The sequence below is a fragment of the Myotis nattereri genome (genome assembly GCF_964212035.1).
Source record: "Myotis nattereri genome assembly, chromosome: 9".
NCBI lineage: Eukaryota > Metazoa > Chordata > Mammalia > Chiroptera > Vespertilionidae > Myotis > Myotis nattereri.
The window spans coordinates 46,117,857-46,132,388 of NC_138084.1; the positions used below are offsets into that span (position 1 = coordinate 46,117,857).

The 14,532-nt window shown below is 52.3% G+C and overlaps 1 protein-coding gene across 1 annotated transcript; it reads left to right on the forward strand.

The window, feature by feature from the left end:
* Positions 1-5,488: 5,488 nt before the first annotated feature.
* On the forward strand, positions 5,489-6,571 carry TSKU (tsukushi, small leucine rich proteoglycan; the record flags this gene model as incomplete). The annotated part of the gene is made up of 1 exon (XM_081100175.1): positions 5,489-6,571. The coding sequence occupies one exon, from the start codon at positions 5,489-5,491 to the stop codon at positions 6,569-6,571; it is 1,083 nt and encodes a 360-aa protein (XP_080956301.1).
* Between the last annotated feature and the right edge of the window lie 7,961 nt (positions 6,572-14,532).

Genomic DNA, 14,532 nt, shown 5'->3' on the forward strand with positions numbered 1-14,532 from the left:
TTACTTCTACCATTTTGTTTCCTCTTCAAGACAAAAACTCAGGAGTCTGGATTCCTCGCTTTTATCTTCTATTTCCAACCCACTAGCAAATTCCATCAGCTCCACATTCAAAGTACACCCAGATTCCACCACTTCTCACCCCCTCCACTGCCCCTGCAGTGGGTCCCTTTGTATCTGTCCTTCACATGTGAGGTGGCTGTTAATATCCCATTTTGCCGATGAGACTGAGGCTCAGAGATTGTGGCTACCCAAGATTAGAGAAAGCAGAGATGGCCATGAGGCAGCCTTTGCTACTCTCTGTTGTTTTTTTTTATTTATATATTTATATGAATATAAAAAAATATATATGTATATATTGTATTTATTTCTTTTACTATAAGAGAGGATATGAGGAGGGATGTGAAGAGATTAAGGCATGTTTAAATCACTCAAAGTTCTATCTAAAGAAAACCACTGTTGTGTTGATATATTTTCTTTTGGCCTTTCTAAAATTAGGACTTGGGTTGGGGTTTTTTAATGCATAGTTATAGTTTCCCTAGACATGTAATTTATCCTTATGATACCTAAACATTATGACATCAGCCCTCTCCACGAGGTTGCAAACTCTGCTGAACATTATTTTTACCATAAGATCCCTAGGAGAGTCCACAGCCATCATGAGTGGCCAGGAAAGCCCTGGGCCCGGAGTCAGGGGTCTGTGGACAAGTGATTGCACACTCGCTTCGTCACTACAGTGAGGGATGGCACGCCCCATCTGGGTCCTCCCAGCATCAAAAGCAAAGGTCCTTTTGAACTATAAAGGGCTAGGACCCGGGCAGGAATTTTCCTCATGTTCCCTCAGTCTCCGGGGAAGTCCTGCCCTCGCAGTGGCTCCTGAGCCTTTCCTAAGGGGTTTCCTGCAGCAGTGCCAGAGCCTAGAGTCTCTGAGGCAATCCCATGATGTCACTCCTGTATGTTACCCCCAAAAGGGGACATTTCCTCTGAGCAGAACAGGTGCCTTGACTTTCTTTTTTTTTCTTTTTCTTTTTTTATTGCTGAAAGTATTACAAAGGGTATTACATATGTGTCCTTTTTTCCCCCCTGCCCTTGACAGTCCCCTAGCCTCCCCTATCCCCCAGTGTCTTATGTCCATTGGTTATGCTTATATGCATGCATACAAGTCCTTCGGTTGATCCCTTACCCCCTTCCCTCCTGCCCCCCAACCCTCCCGGGCCTTCCCGCTGCAGTTTGACAATCTGTTTGAGGCAGCTCTGCCTCTGTATCTATTATTGTTCAAAAGTTTATAATGGTCTCTATTATCCATGAATGAGTGAGATCATGTGGTATTTTTCCTTCATTGACTGGCTTATTTCACTTAGCATAATGCTCTCCAGTTCCATCCATGCCTTTGCAAATGGTAAGAGTTCCTTACTTTTTGCAGCAGCATAGTATTCCATCGTGTAGATGTACCACAGTTTTCTAATCCATTCATCTGCTGATGGGCACTTAGGCTGTTTCCAGATCTTAGCTATGGTGAATTGTGCTGCTATGAACATAGGGGTGCATATATCCTTTTTGATTGGTGTTTCTGGTTTCTTGGGATATATTCCTAGAAGTGGGATCACAGGGTCAAATGGGAGTTCCATTTTCAGTTTTTTGAGGAAACTCCATACTGTCTTCCATAGTGGCTGCACCAGTTTGCATTCCCACCAGCAGTGCACGAGTGTTCCTTTTTCTCCACATCCTCTCCAGTTCCTTTTTCTCCACATCCTCTCCAGCACTTGTCGTTTGTTGATTTGTTGATGATAGCCAGTCTGACAGGTGTGAGATGGTTGTATGGGAGAACATGTGTCCAGCACTGGCACATAGTGAGGTCTGGCTCTGACTGTCAATGTCAGCGCTTTTCAATTGAACATCCAGGCCTGGCACAGAACAGGGGCCCAGGGAGGGGTGTCCACTGTGCAGGGCTGAGCAAGGACAGCCCTGGATGACCTAAGAGTATCCCCCAGCAGTTATCTGCTAGGTCTCGTTTACAATCCTGCTCCTTTTACATCAGCTGTCCCTCCCGTTGCCTCAGTCCCATTTCTATAGTGACCCAGCGATGACCACTTTGCATGCATGCATAGCTCTTCACAGTTTGGATTGCACTTCAGTGAGAGCCAATCAACTTATGTGAGGAGGGCAGGAGAAGAATTACTGCTTTGTGGTTCCCAGGACCAGGCTGAGGCCTGGAGAGGGTGGTGAGAGGCCCCCTCTCTGGAGGGGTAGCGTTTGGGCTGTGTTTGGGCTCCCGGTTACATAAGCAGGAGCTCACGAGAGGCCATTTGGCATTTAATAGGCACCTTATATAATCACCTTTGGGAACCAAAGGGTAATCTCAGGGTATATTTTTTGTACCTGTGTTGTTTGTTCAAACCCCAGGAAGAGTGGATATGAGCAGATCAGCTTAGCAGGGAAGGTGGGGCCCGGAGTGGTAATGAAGCCCTGTGGTAAAGCTCACACAGAAGAACAAAAGGTGCCTGAAGCAAGTTAATTCTTTTCCTTTTGGTTCCAGACATTGGAGCACTCTATCCTCCCTCAGTTGGGACCAAGCCCAGGATGCACCTGGGCTGGGTTTAATCCTCAAATTGGACTCTATAATAGAAAGGGGTGGGGAAGAAGGGGGCCCCCCTGGGGAGGCAAGGGAGGAGAGCCCCACTTCGTCCTGCCCCCATGCAGAGCCAGTGGGGATCAAGTAGCTTCCCCTTTAAAGTTTCATGGAGGCTGGTAATACTATCGTGCTGCTCCCTCCCCACCCACCCCAGTCTAGAAGGTGGGCAGGTCCCTGGTCCATCCCTCCCTGAAGGCCAGCGGGAGAGATGGTGGCCGTAGGCAGAGCAGGGAGGCAGAGTAGGGCTACCCCAGATGAAGAGACCTGCTGGAGTGAGGCTTTGTGCCGTCCGTCTCCCAGGCTGAGTGGTTGCTGTGTGGTGGGGTGGGATAACCACAGACTGTCCAGTTAGACGCCTTCACTGCTCAGCCCTCTTCCTCATTCTCCCGTGAGCACCACCACTGAGCTGCAGTGGGCACACACATAGGCTTTGGCAGACAGATGTGCGTGGGTGTGAGGACTGAATGTAAGAGTGTACATGTAGTGCCTGGCACCGGTGGCAGCCGCGCGCTAATTGTACAGGGACGGAAACAAGCCAGGAGAGGGACATGGCTTGCATCATAACATGTGGCTTGTATCATAACATGTGTCTGGGGGAAGCCCCTCTTGGATCTTGTCTCTCCCTGACAGTCCTGCCAGAGGCAGCAGATGAAAATAGAGGAATTGGAACTGAGCAGACCTGGGTTCTAATCCTGCCCTACTTTTTACTAGTTCAGGGTAAACCCTTTTCCTGTCTGAGCCTCTATTCCTTCATCTGTATAATGGGGGAACCAGCCCAGCTGCCTAGGTTAAAGGGAGAGCCAAAGAGGGGTAATAGCTGTGTCAGCTGGGGGTGGGGGCTTGGGATAGGTATCCCCAGAGCCCGTCAGTAAGTCTTTACAATTGAATTTATTTATATAGATAGTTAGGTAGACATGACGATGGGCCACGTACAGAAACTCACCAGGGCAGAATTTGTCTAACGATGAGATCTCCATTCTCGTCTTCTTGAAGGAAAGATTTGAATCAAGAGACAAAGTGTAGCAAAGTGAGTGAGAATTTATTGGCCGCAGCAAAAATATATTTAAGACAGTGAAACAAAAAGGGGCATAGGAGAAGCAACAGGAGAGTCTAGGCTGGGCGGCTTTGGTTCACTGGGAAGTCAGAGAAAAAAGGGGCTTGGAGACAGTTTCAGGGGGTTAGTCCAGGACGAGCCACTGCCGCCCACTGCTCCCCTGATTGCAAGTCTCATGGGGTCCCGTAGTGGAAAGAAGGGGGAAGGAAAGGGCGTGAGCATGCTCCCCTGGGGGTCAGTGGCATACCCGGGGTTCTTCATTCCGAACGTGTTTGTTCCTCTCTTGCAGGTGGAAATCTTAGGGGAGGTCTCAGGGGAAGGCCTCGAAAGAATATTCATCAGCTTTCCAGGTATGCTCTTTCAGGGTCATGGTCTCCACTGATTGGTGGGTGGCAAGGCAGGGGGTCACTGGTCATTGCAGCTGGTCCTGAGGCAGCCACGGTGTCCCTTGTCTGGTTTTGCTGCTTTTCTGGGCCTGGAGCTGAAATACAACTGAGGCCAGATGTTATCGTAGGCAGGAAAGCTCAGGGGGTCCAAACCACAGGACCAGCGATGTGCTGGGGGAGGAAGGTTACCCTGGGGACGAGGTTCTTATCTTTCTAGTTTTGCCCCTTGCTAGGCATCCGGGCTTTCTGCCCTGGTGAGCTCCTGTACCTGGCTCAGTGTCCTTGCTCTGCTCTTGTTGCCTCACTATCTCTATAACAGAATGAAGGCTCCTGCCTCTGGAGGACAGGCCAGGCGAGGGGGCTTAGGACTGTAGACTCATCCATCGTCACCCACAAAAGAGGTGAGGTGGGGCCAGTCCCTGCAGGGAGAGGCTCCCATCTGGGAGGCTGGTGTGTGGGTCTGGGCATGGCTCAGCCACTGCCAAACCGTGACAGTGAGCCATGCTTCCTCTGCGCCATCTAGCTCCCCTCCCAGTTACTGGTGGCCATGCGTGACTTCCTGAACCTCTCCAGGTCTCAATTCCCTCTTCAGGAAGCGATGGCAATTTTTGTGATTGTGAGGGTCAAGCCAGTCTGTGTGGCAGCTGGCACAGCACCGGGCACATGCTCAGCACAGGTGAATGGAATACCCTGACCCCAACCCCTGAGCTGTGAGCCCCTCCCTATAGGGCCTGGATTGAGACCAGCCCAGGGCCCCAGAACGTCCGAGCTCTGGAGGCCAGCTAAAGAGCCATCTCGTCCAGTGGGTTTCCAGCTGGGTTCCTTAACCTCCTACGGCAGAGGTGGTGAGCAGGCATGGAGGGCTCTAGGCCCCAACCCTCGCTTCAGCCAGAACAGGCCCACTTTCATCTGATAATGCTTAGAAAGGAGTTCTGCTTGCAGTTTAGAATCCACCAATCTGGTCCAGCCAGCGTGGTTCAGTGGTTGAGCGTCGACCTAGGAACCAGGAGGTCAGGGTTTGATTCCCGGTCAGGGCACATGCCCAGGTTTCAGGCTCCATCCACAGTGGGGGGCGTGCAGCAGGCAGCCAATCAATGATTCTCTCTCATCATTGATGTTTCTATCTCTCCCTCTCCCTTCCTCTCTGAAATCAATAAAAAAATATATATTTTAATAATCCACGAGTCTGGCCTAACCCCCTTTACCATACAGATGGGGAGAGCGAGGCCTGAGAGGAACAGGGACAAGGAATTATAGGAGGAGTATTCAGGGAAAGAATCCTGGGAGGGTGGGGTGCTGGTGGTAACTTTCAGCTGTGCCTAGACACATTGGCTGGTGTCTTATGGGGCGGGATTAGTACCATCTGATATGGGGTGCCTGCAGTCAACCCTCACCTATGGCTCTCTTTCTAGCGCGACCATGCTGTGGCCCCTGCTGCTGCCCCTGCTGCTGTTGCTGTCCGTGAGCTGGGTCCAGACGACCCGGCCATGCTTCCCCGGGTGCCAGTGTGAGGTGGAGACCTTCGGCCTCTTTGACAGCTTCAGCCTGACACGAGTGGATTGCAGTGGCCTTGGCCCCCACATCGTGCCTGTGCCCATCCCTCTGGACACAGCCCACCTGGACCTGTCCTCCAACCGGCTGGAGACTGTGAACGAGTCGGTGTTGGCAGGGCCAGGCTATACCACCCTGGCCGGCCTGGATCTCAGCCATAACCTGCTCACCAGCATCTCTCCCACCGCCTTCTCCCGCCTTCGCTATCTGGAGTCGCTTGACCTCAGCCATAATGGCCTGGCAGCCCTGCCTGCAGACAGCTTCACCAGCTCGCCCCTGAGTGAGGTGAACCTCAGCTACAACCGGCTCCGTGAGGTCCCAGTGTCCGCCTTCACCACCCATGGCCAGGGCCGAGCGCTGCACGTGGACCTCTCCCACAACCACATCCACCGCCTCGTGCCCCACCCCGCTGGGGCCAGCCTGCCCACGCCCACCATTCAGAGCCTGAACCTGGCCTGGAACCGGCTCCGCACTGTGCCCAACCTCCGGGACTTGCCCCTGCGCTACCTGAGCCTGGATGGGAACCCGCTGGCCGCCATCGGCCCAGGTGCCTTCACAGGACTGGCTGGCCTGACACACCTGTCGCTGGGCAGCCTGCAGGGTCTCCCCCAACTGGCACCCTATGGTTTTCATGAGCTGCACAGCCTGCAGGTCCTAGACCTGTCAGGCAACCCCAAGCTCAAGTGGGCAGGAGCGGAGGTATTCTCGGGCCTGGGCTCCCTGCAGGAGCTGGACCTGTCGGGCACAAGCCTGGTGCCCCCACCTGAGACGCTGCTCCTCCACCTCCCAGCGCTGCAGAGCGTCAGTGTGGGCCAGGGCATGAAGTGCCGGCGCCTGGTGCGGGAGGGTGCCTACCCCCGGCAGCCTGGCTCCAGCCCCAAGGTGGCTCTGCAATGCATAGACACTGGGGAACCGGCTTCCAGGGCTTCCAGGGGCCTCAGCATCTTGTGACAAATGGTGTGGCCCCGGGCCACATGACAGACTGCTGCCCGGGCTGACTCAGGTCCTGGGTAATTTATATTTTAATGTGCCAATGCCAGTGGGGACTCTGCAAGCCTGTATGGCAGCAGCATCGAAAGACAGCTGTGGACTGAGAAGAGGCTTTGGACCTGGGACATCACCCAGGAGGAAAGCCTTGCCCTTTGTCTGTATTGCCCCCACACCATAAGCAGGGGGTCTTTGATGCCAAACTACACAGCTGCCCGCTGCTGTCCTTCCCCACTCGACCCCCAAGTGCCTTCTTCCCTCAGGCCTGGGCCGACCTGACTATGACAGGAGGAAGGTCAGAGGTCAGGTCCATGGCTGAGTGCCCCCTTGGGCCCATGGTCCAGCCACTCAGGGGCATGGGTTTCTTTTGCTCCGGGCACATGGGGCCCACTTTATCCTTTTCTGTTCCCCTGGAGCCCTGGGTAGAACTTTAGTTACAGAAAGGCCTGGGGGTGCCCACCTCCTCACGTGGCCGATGGGAGAACTGAGGCTCACAGGAAAATTGGTAATCGGAGGTACTGCCGCGGCAGGGGCATGACTGCCTCCCCGCCAGGCCCCTTTGCACCTTGCTGTCTTCTCTACATCATGGCCTCCCTCTCCCCTTTCTGGGCTCCCCTTTGCTGCCGAGACCCACATCCTACCATTGGCACCCATTTCCTGTCATCCCGGGGAGGTAGGACTCTGGCCCACTGACCAGCTGCGATGCCCGGGCTGTCACTTCACCTCTCAGAGCTTCTGGAAGCGTCAGGCATGCCAGTCCCAGCCCTGCCAGTTTCCCACTCGGGTGGGGTCCCCCAGCATCAAGACTGGAAACGTACCCATTGATCCTTGAGGCCCTGTTCCTGGATGCTCCCCCTAAGATGTTGATGCAGTCCTGGTGCCCCCCCCTCCCCCGCCCTGCCACAAGCCAGGACCGGCCTCCCAGATTCAGCCCCCACTGGCCCAGAGCCCACAGCCCACCTCTCCTACTGTGAGTGCAGCAGAAGGAGGCAGGCAGTCCCCACCCAGTTTTATGTTCCCCCACCAGGGTGGCATCTCAGCCTCCCAGCCCTGGCTCTTTCCTTAGGCTCATTTTATAGACTGTTGTTGCCTTTTTTATGGACTGTCACCTTTAACCCGTTCCCCACCCCCACCCCCACCCCTGCTGGCAGGGGATGCAAAGTGTCATTTGTAAAAGAAAAAGAGTTGCATTTGTTCACTTTCGTAAGAGTGTGTCCTGGGGGTATGTTGGGAAAGGAGGTGTGGGGTGGAAGCCAGCTGGCCATGTGGGCAACAGGGGGCTGGTCCCACAAAGACACCGCAGGACAGTGAGAGCTCTGTCCCCCACCGGCCCCACCCGACAACTAACTAGTCCTTGGTTCAATAAACGTTAGAAAGAGTCCCTCTTTCCATCACTGTCCGCTCATATTGCCCGGGCGGCCCTGGGGCCCCAAGGATGAACCAGCACCAGCCTTGCCCTGGGGAGTGTGTTCTTCCCGAAAAGCCCAATAGGGGAGAGAGGTGACATGGGGGGGTTACTCGGGGGTGGGTTGCACCCTGTCCACCTTCCTTGTCTCCCCTCTCCCATGAACTCACACGTTACTCTGGGACCTTGCCCTTGCCCTCCTCCCTACCTCTCAACTCCTCCCCATGCTAATGGGCCCAGTTCCTGTCTCACCTCCTTCAGAAGTTTTCCCTGAGGTCCCTCCGCCTCCCTCCTCTGAGCTCCAACAGTACTTTGTTCCTTCCTGTCATTTCGCTGCTGTGCTAACTCCTCTGTGCACTTCCAGTGACAGGGGAGCTCATTTCCAGCTCATCTGAGTGGCTCTACTGTCAGCAAATTCTTCTAATTGGCCAAGGTCTGCAGGAATATCCATCACCATCATCCCCAACAACCACAGTCACTCCATCTCTGCCCTAAGGAGTCTCACATTCTCTGATTCCCTGGGATAGAGGGGGTAAAAGGACACAGGGAACACCTAACTAAACAGCATAGGGAGCTGTGTGCCCTGTGGATGGATCCGGAAGGCTTCCTGGACGAGGCTCATCCATCCACAGCTGAGTAGGACAAGTGGGCCTGGAAAGAAGGGGCTGGCACTTGGGAGGGGTTATAGGTGAGCAATGGCACAGAACCTAGAACATGCAGGTCATAGGTATGGGTGGGAAGCTTGTCCATCTTGTCACTCAACCTTCTACCCCCCCCACCCCCACCCCCCCCACAGGAACCCAAGGCTGGCACCATGGTCAATATGAAAGGGCTGAGGCATGGGGGGGGGGGGGTGTTGTGAGAGTAAGACCCCGGCCCTTAGAGTCCTCCGATTGGTTCTCCACCCCTTCTGCATTCCCTGGATTAGAGAGATTTCAAATGCAGGGTCCGGGAAAGATCTCTGGGACTTTCACCCAATGAGTCTGGGCCCTCCCAAAGCCCTGCTTGAGGAAGGAGCACTTGAGAGAGGGATGTGGGACACAGGGGTTTTAGAGATAGGGACAAAGGGGTGCTGAAGGCAGGAGAGGGGGTGGGGGTGGGGGTGCTGGGGCTCCTGCAGGAGAAGAGGAGCTCTGAGGCAGGTCATCTCCGCCCTGAGCTGTAGTGGGAGGGTGCAGATGCCACCACATGGTGCAGGGCCCTCCTTCCTGTGGGGTCATTATCCTGTGCCCCCAGCCCTGGCCTCTGGCCTGTCAGGGAGGGCAGAAGCCCTACAGGCGTCTCCGAGGCCCCTCCAGAGGCTCCCGGCCCACAACGCCACCTTGTGGTTTTGCATGGCCAGACACCCCAGGTCCGTGGGGGTCGTGGGAGCAAGGCCAAAGTGGCTGTGCAGTTTGTGCGGCCTGCCTCACCTTCCCCTAGCCAGACTGCTTTCATCCTGCCGTATCTGCCCTCCTGGAATCCTGGGGTTAAGAATGGGGTCATTCAGCATGGAGGGACCTGGAGAGTATTATGCTAAGTGAAATGAACCAGTCAGAGAAAGACAAGTATCGCATTATCTCGTATGTGGAATCTAATGAACAAAATAAACTGATGAATGGAGTGGATCCAGAGACATGGAAGCATGGAATCTCAGAGGGGAGGGTGGGTGGGTGGGAAGTGATCAACCAAAGAATATGCATATATGCATAACCCATGGACACAGACAATAGGGTGGTGAAGGCCTGGGGTGGGGTTTGGGGCGGGCTAGAAGGGGTCAATGGGGGAAATAAGGGGACATATGTAATACTGTCAACAATAAAGATTTTAAAAATAAAGTTACAAAGAAAAGAATGGGGTCATTAAAATCTTACAGAATTATAGAGATAAGTGCAAAGATTCCACTGGCGTTCACAGAACAGGGTAAGATCCTGGGTCCATCCCAAACCAGTTGTGTGGCTTCGACCAAGTCACTTTACCTGGATGGGCCTCCAAAGTGGGGATGAAAATGTCTCCCTCCGCAGGATTGTATGGAGAGTAAATCGAGTAACATTTGTAAAGAACTGAGCTCGATGCGTGGCACAAAGCAGATACTCCCTAAGTGCTTGTTCTGGGACTCCCTCATTCAGTCACAGGGTCATGAATTAGATTACAGAACCGTGTAGTCTTAGACTCACATTTTGATAACTGACTCAGAACTGGACAATTTCATAGAAGCTTAAAATTTAGAATTGCAGAACAATAATCCACAGGATCTTTGCTCTGTGTGCCTAACATGGAATGGGCCTTTAACGCACATGTCAGCTGAGTTTTAGAGATGGCAAAACAACTAAGATACAATTTGCCATCATGGTATAGGCTGGGTGACAAGCATTTCCTTGCGTGCCATTAATAATACAGCTGCCATTTACTGAGCGCACGTTTCTCCAACTTTGTGTACATACTATCATTTCCTCCTCCTGATAACTGCCATCGGGGTTATTGTCAACATACAGATGAGGAAACCAGCCTGGGCCTGGCTCCATCTGTCAGATGCTGCATCCCTCGCGCTTGCCTGTCCCACCTCAGTGGCCCGGCCAGCAGTACCCAGAGAGCACAGAGATGCTCTGTGGAACCAAAGCACACTGGGATTCCATTTATTTTACTGTTGAAAACAAATTGGGGAAGTTATGCGGCTTTGCATATCTCTAATCAGATCATTATTTCTAGATCCTAGAGCATAAAAAGCCAAAGATCAAAGTCCTTGCCCTCCTAGCCCCATTTCACAGATGGGGAGAGTGAGGCCCAGAGAGGCGCAGCCTGCATGCACATGGCAGGTGGCCGAGACTCTCCGTTTCAGAACTGGTTGCATCATTTGTGGGACCCAGTATAAAATGAATATGTGGGGCCTCTTGTTCAAAAATTATTAAGAATTTCAAAATGGCAAGAGCTGAGCATTAAATCAAGTGCAGGGCCCCTCTAAGGTCCCACTGCCCATGAAGCCAGCCCTGGTGTGTTTAAATCACACCATTTCCAGAAACAGAAGGGACAATCACCCAGACAGTGTTGGGCAGAACAGCAGATGAGAGCTTGTGGTTCTGTGTGTAGCCCAATCGCTCTGTAGCTCAGGGAGCCGATTAGATCTTTAAAACCCAGGAGTTTTCCTCCATGAGTGTTACCACACCACCTCCCGATTTTCCTCAAATTACCATGGTCAACAGGCTTTCAGAGAGAGGGAAGATGGAGATATAGGAACTGACACCCACCACTTGTCTCTAAGCCAGCTCGTAGAATGTTTCTCTGAACAAGACTGCCAGAAGTCTGCCCTCTGCTCATACTTAATGTCCACCAGACAAGAGACTTCATCATAGGCTAATAGGACTTTGCCCATCGAAGCTTAATGTTATGTGTTGGCTAATGTCTACTAGGGAGCAAATGTCCATTGACAACAAATGTTTATCAATACCTCATATTCATTGGGGGGAGGGGGGCGGGAGCGGGCAGGGAGAGGTCAATGGGGGGAAAAGGAGACATATGCAATGTGTCAACAATAAAGAATTTAAAAAAGAATACCTCCTGTCCGTCAATGACAGCTCTCATCAATGGCCGATATCCACAAAGGGAAAATGTCCAGCTGTGGCAATGTCCACTACTGCTCAATATCTACCAATGCCCCGTGTTTGCAGGTGGCTTATTGCAATTATAATTGCCCTGCACATCGATAGCTAATGTCAGCCCATAGCTCAACATCTGGCAACAGCAAATAGCTACCCAGTTAAGTCCTATGCCTTGTGTTTACTCTTATTTATTTAAGTGCCAGTAGTTTTATTTATGGGGATTGTTGTGTTTCTTGAGTTAGGCAGGAAATTGTCCCTGTGTTTACTATTTAATTCCACAAGCTATTTATATTATCTTTTACACACCCGTTAGTCAAAATATCCTGAGTTAGAGATGCCAACATACATTTCTGTTTCTTGATATATACTCATGGATATATATAGCATGTGTATGTAATTATTATATACACAATTCAGGAAAACAGAGAAAAATAAACTGGTTTGAGGACAGAAGTGTCAACCCTGAAACAATTTTCTAAATAGATGATTCTTAGACGCAGCAGTTTTTCCAAAGCGGAGTGATGGTTTGTGGCATCGGCCCATCTGCTCAGGCAAAGAATTGACAAAGAGCCCTACTTTGGGCTGAAAAAAGCCAGGCTCCCTAATTAGGTTAAGGCACACACAACACATGGCTTCTTACGGCAACGGAACTAGTGGTTAAGACGTAGGCTCCAAAGGGAGGCTGCCTGAGCTCAAAGCCCCGAATGCTGCTTATGGCTGCGTGGCCTGGGTAAGCCACTCAACCCCTCTGAGCCTCAGTTTCCACATCTGTAAAATGGAGATAGCAGCTACTCTCAGAGTTGTTGTGGGGAATATAAGTCAATGCACATAAAACACTTAGAAGAGTGCCTGGCATATAAGTGCCACATCTATACTAATAAAAGCCTGGGTGGCCCTTGCACCCTCGCGTCATTACAAGATGGCCACCCCCATGTCGTCACAAGATGGCCGGCAGGGGAGGGCAGTTGGGGGCGACCAGGCTGGCAGGAGAAGGCAGTTGGGGGCCATCAGGCCAACAGGGGAGAGCAGTTGGGGGTGATCGGGCCAACAGGGGAGGGTAGTTGGGGGCGATCAGGCTGGCAGGAGAGCAGTTAGGTGTCAATCAGGCTGGCAGGGGAGTGGTTAGAGGGTGATCAGGCTGGCAGGCAGAAGCAGTTAGGGGCAATCTGGCAGGCAGGCAGGTGAGTGGTTAGGAGCCAGCAGTCCCAGATTGTGAGGGGGATGTCCGATTGCTGGTTTAGACCTGATCCTAAACCAGCAGTTGGACATCCCCCCGAGGGGTCCCAGATTGGAGAGGGTGCAGACTGGGCTGAGGGACCCCCCCCCAAGTGCACGAATTTCATGCACTGCCTCTAGTAATAAATAATACAAAATTTTTTTTTTTGAAAATTCTTTCTTTTGTCAAACTGACAAGCATTCTCAGGCAGGGTCTCTTCAGTGGCCACCAGTTCTCAGCATGTGACTCCATCGAAGTTGTTATGCTTAGAAATGTGTCTGAAAAGAGTTTCTACCCTCCATCCAGTACATGTCACAATTGCCTCACCATTATAGCTTCCTTCCGACCCGACACTTGTAAGGACGCAGTGCTTAGAAAATACCCTCATGGCCCTCTTCCGCAGGCCTGGCAGCCCCAGACGGAATGGCTGGCCTGCTGTGGTCTAGATGCAGGGAAAGCCTTCCACTCTCCCTGTCACTCTCCTCGACAGCCTCGCTCTGTTTGAAGTTCCACCTCTCCTCTTTGGCTCAACCTGTGGTTGTTGCCTGATGTCCTTGCTAGATGGGCAGGGGCCCAGGACATCCAGAGCGTGATTGGGGGGGCAGAGACAAGTGTCTGTGTGGCAGTGGGGCATTCATTCACTAACTAATGAGGAGCCTGGCCACTTTCTCCAAATGTAATAGCCCCTAAAAAAGATTTTGCCCTAGCCGGTTTGGCTCAGTGGATAGAGCATCGGCCTGCGGACTGAAAGGTCCCAGGTTCGATTCCAGTCAAGGGCACATGCCAGGGTTGCAGGCTTGATCCCCGGTAGGGAGCATGCAGGAGGCAGCCGATCAATGATTCTCTCTCATCATTGATGTTTCTATCTCTCTCTCCCTCTCCCTTCCACGCTGAAATCAATAAAAATATATATTTTTTAAAATGACTTGAAGGTGCTATGTTAATAGGACACTTGTTAAGAATATGAGGGCAGGGGGCGACTGTGAGACCCACAGAGAAGGTGGCTGACAGATACGATCTCTTACATAAGCTGCCTTCTCCACCACCCGTGTGATACCCTGTTATCCTGGTGGCTCTCAGTGACCCCCACCTCCTAGCATTATCACCCTGCGCAGAACCTTCCTCTTGAGTCTGGGCTAGGCCTGTGATTTACTTTAATCAATCCAACATAATAGACGTGGCTCTGAGCCAGCTCCACACCTAAGTCTTTAGAAGGCCTGGCGGCTTTCACTTTTGCAATTGGAAGCTGCCATGTAGGAGTCTGGCAAGACCACGTGGAGAACCTGGGGTGAGGCCGGTCATGAGTAGGGCTAGTGAGAGCTGCTCACCTCAGGCTCTCGGGAGACAGAAACGCTCAACCAGCTGGCACCCAAGAGATCTCAGACCCTGAGCCGACCCACTAGCGTAACGCACAGGAGTGACCCTGACAAAAACCAGCAGAAGATGCAGCCAGCTGACCCCAGCCCCGACTGCAGAATCATGAGCAAATAAAACTGTGGTTGTGCTAAGCCATTCTGCTTTGGAGTGGCTTCTTACATGCTAACAACCAACGCAACCTGGTCACCAGCCCCACGTTCTCCCCGCCCTGTTGCCCTTGCCCCACCCTCTCTGGCTCCCCTGGTCAAAGAGCTGCTAATTTTACATTGGGATGTGAGTGGCTGAAAATTCAAAATTTAAAGAAGATGCCAAATGGCAAAGCCAGACAGCCAGCGCCTCCTTGAAGATAGCC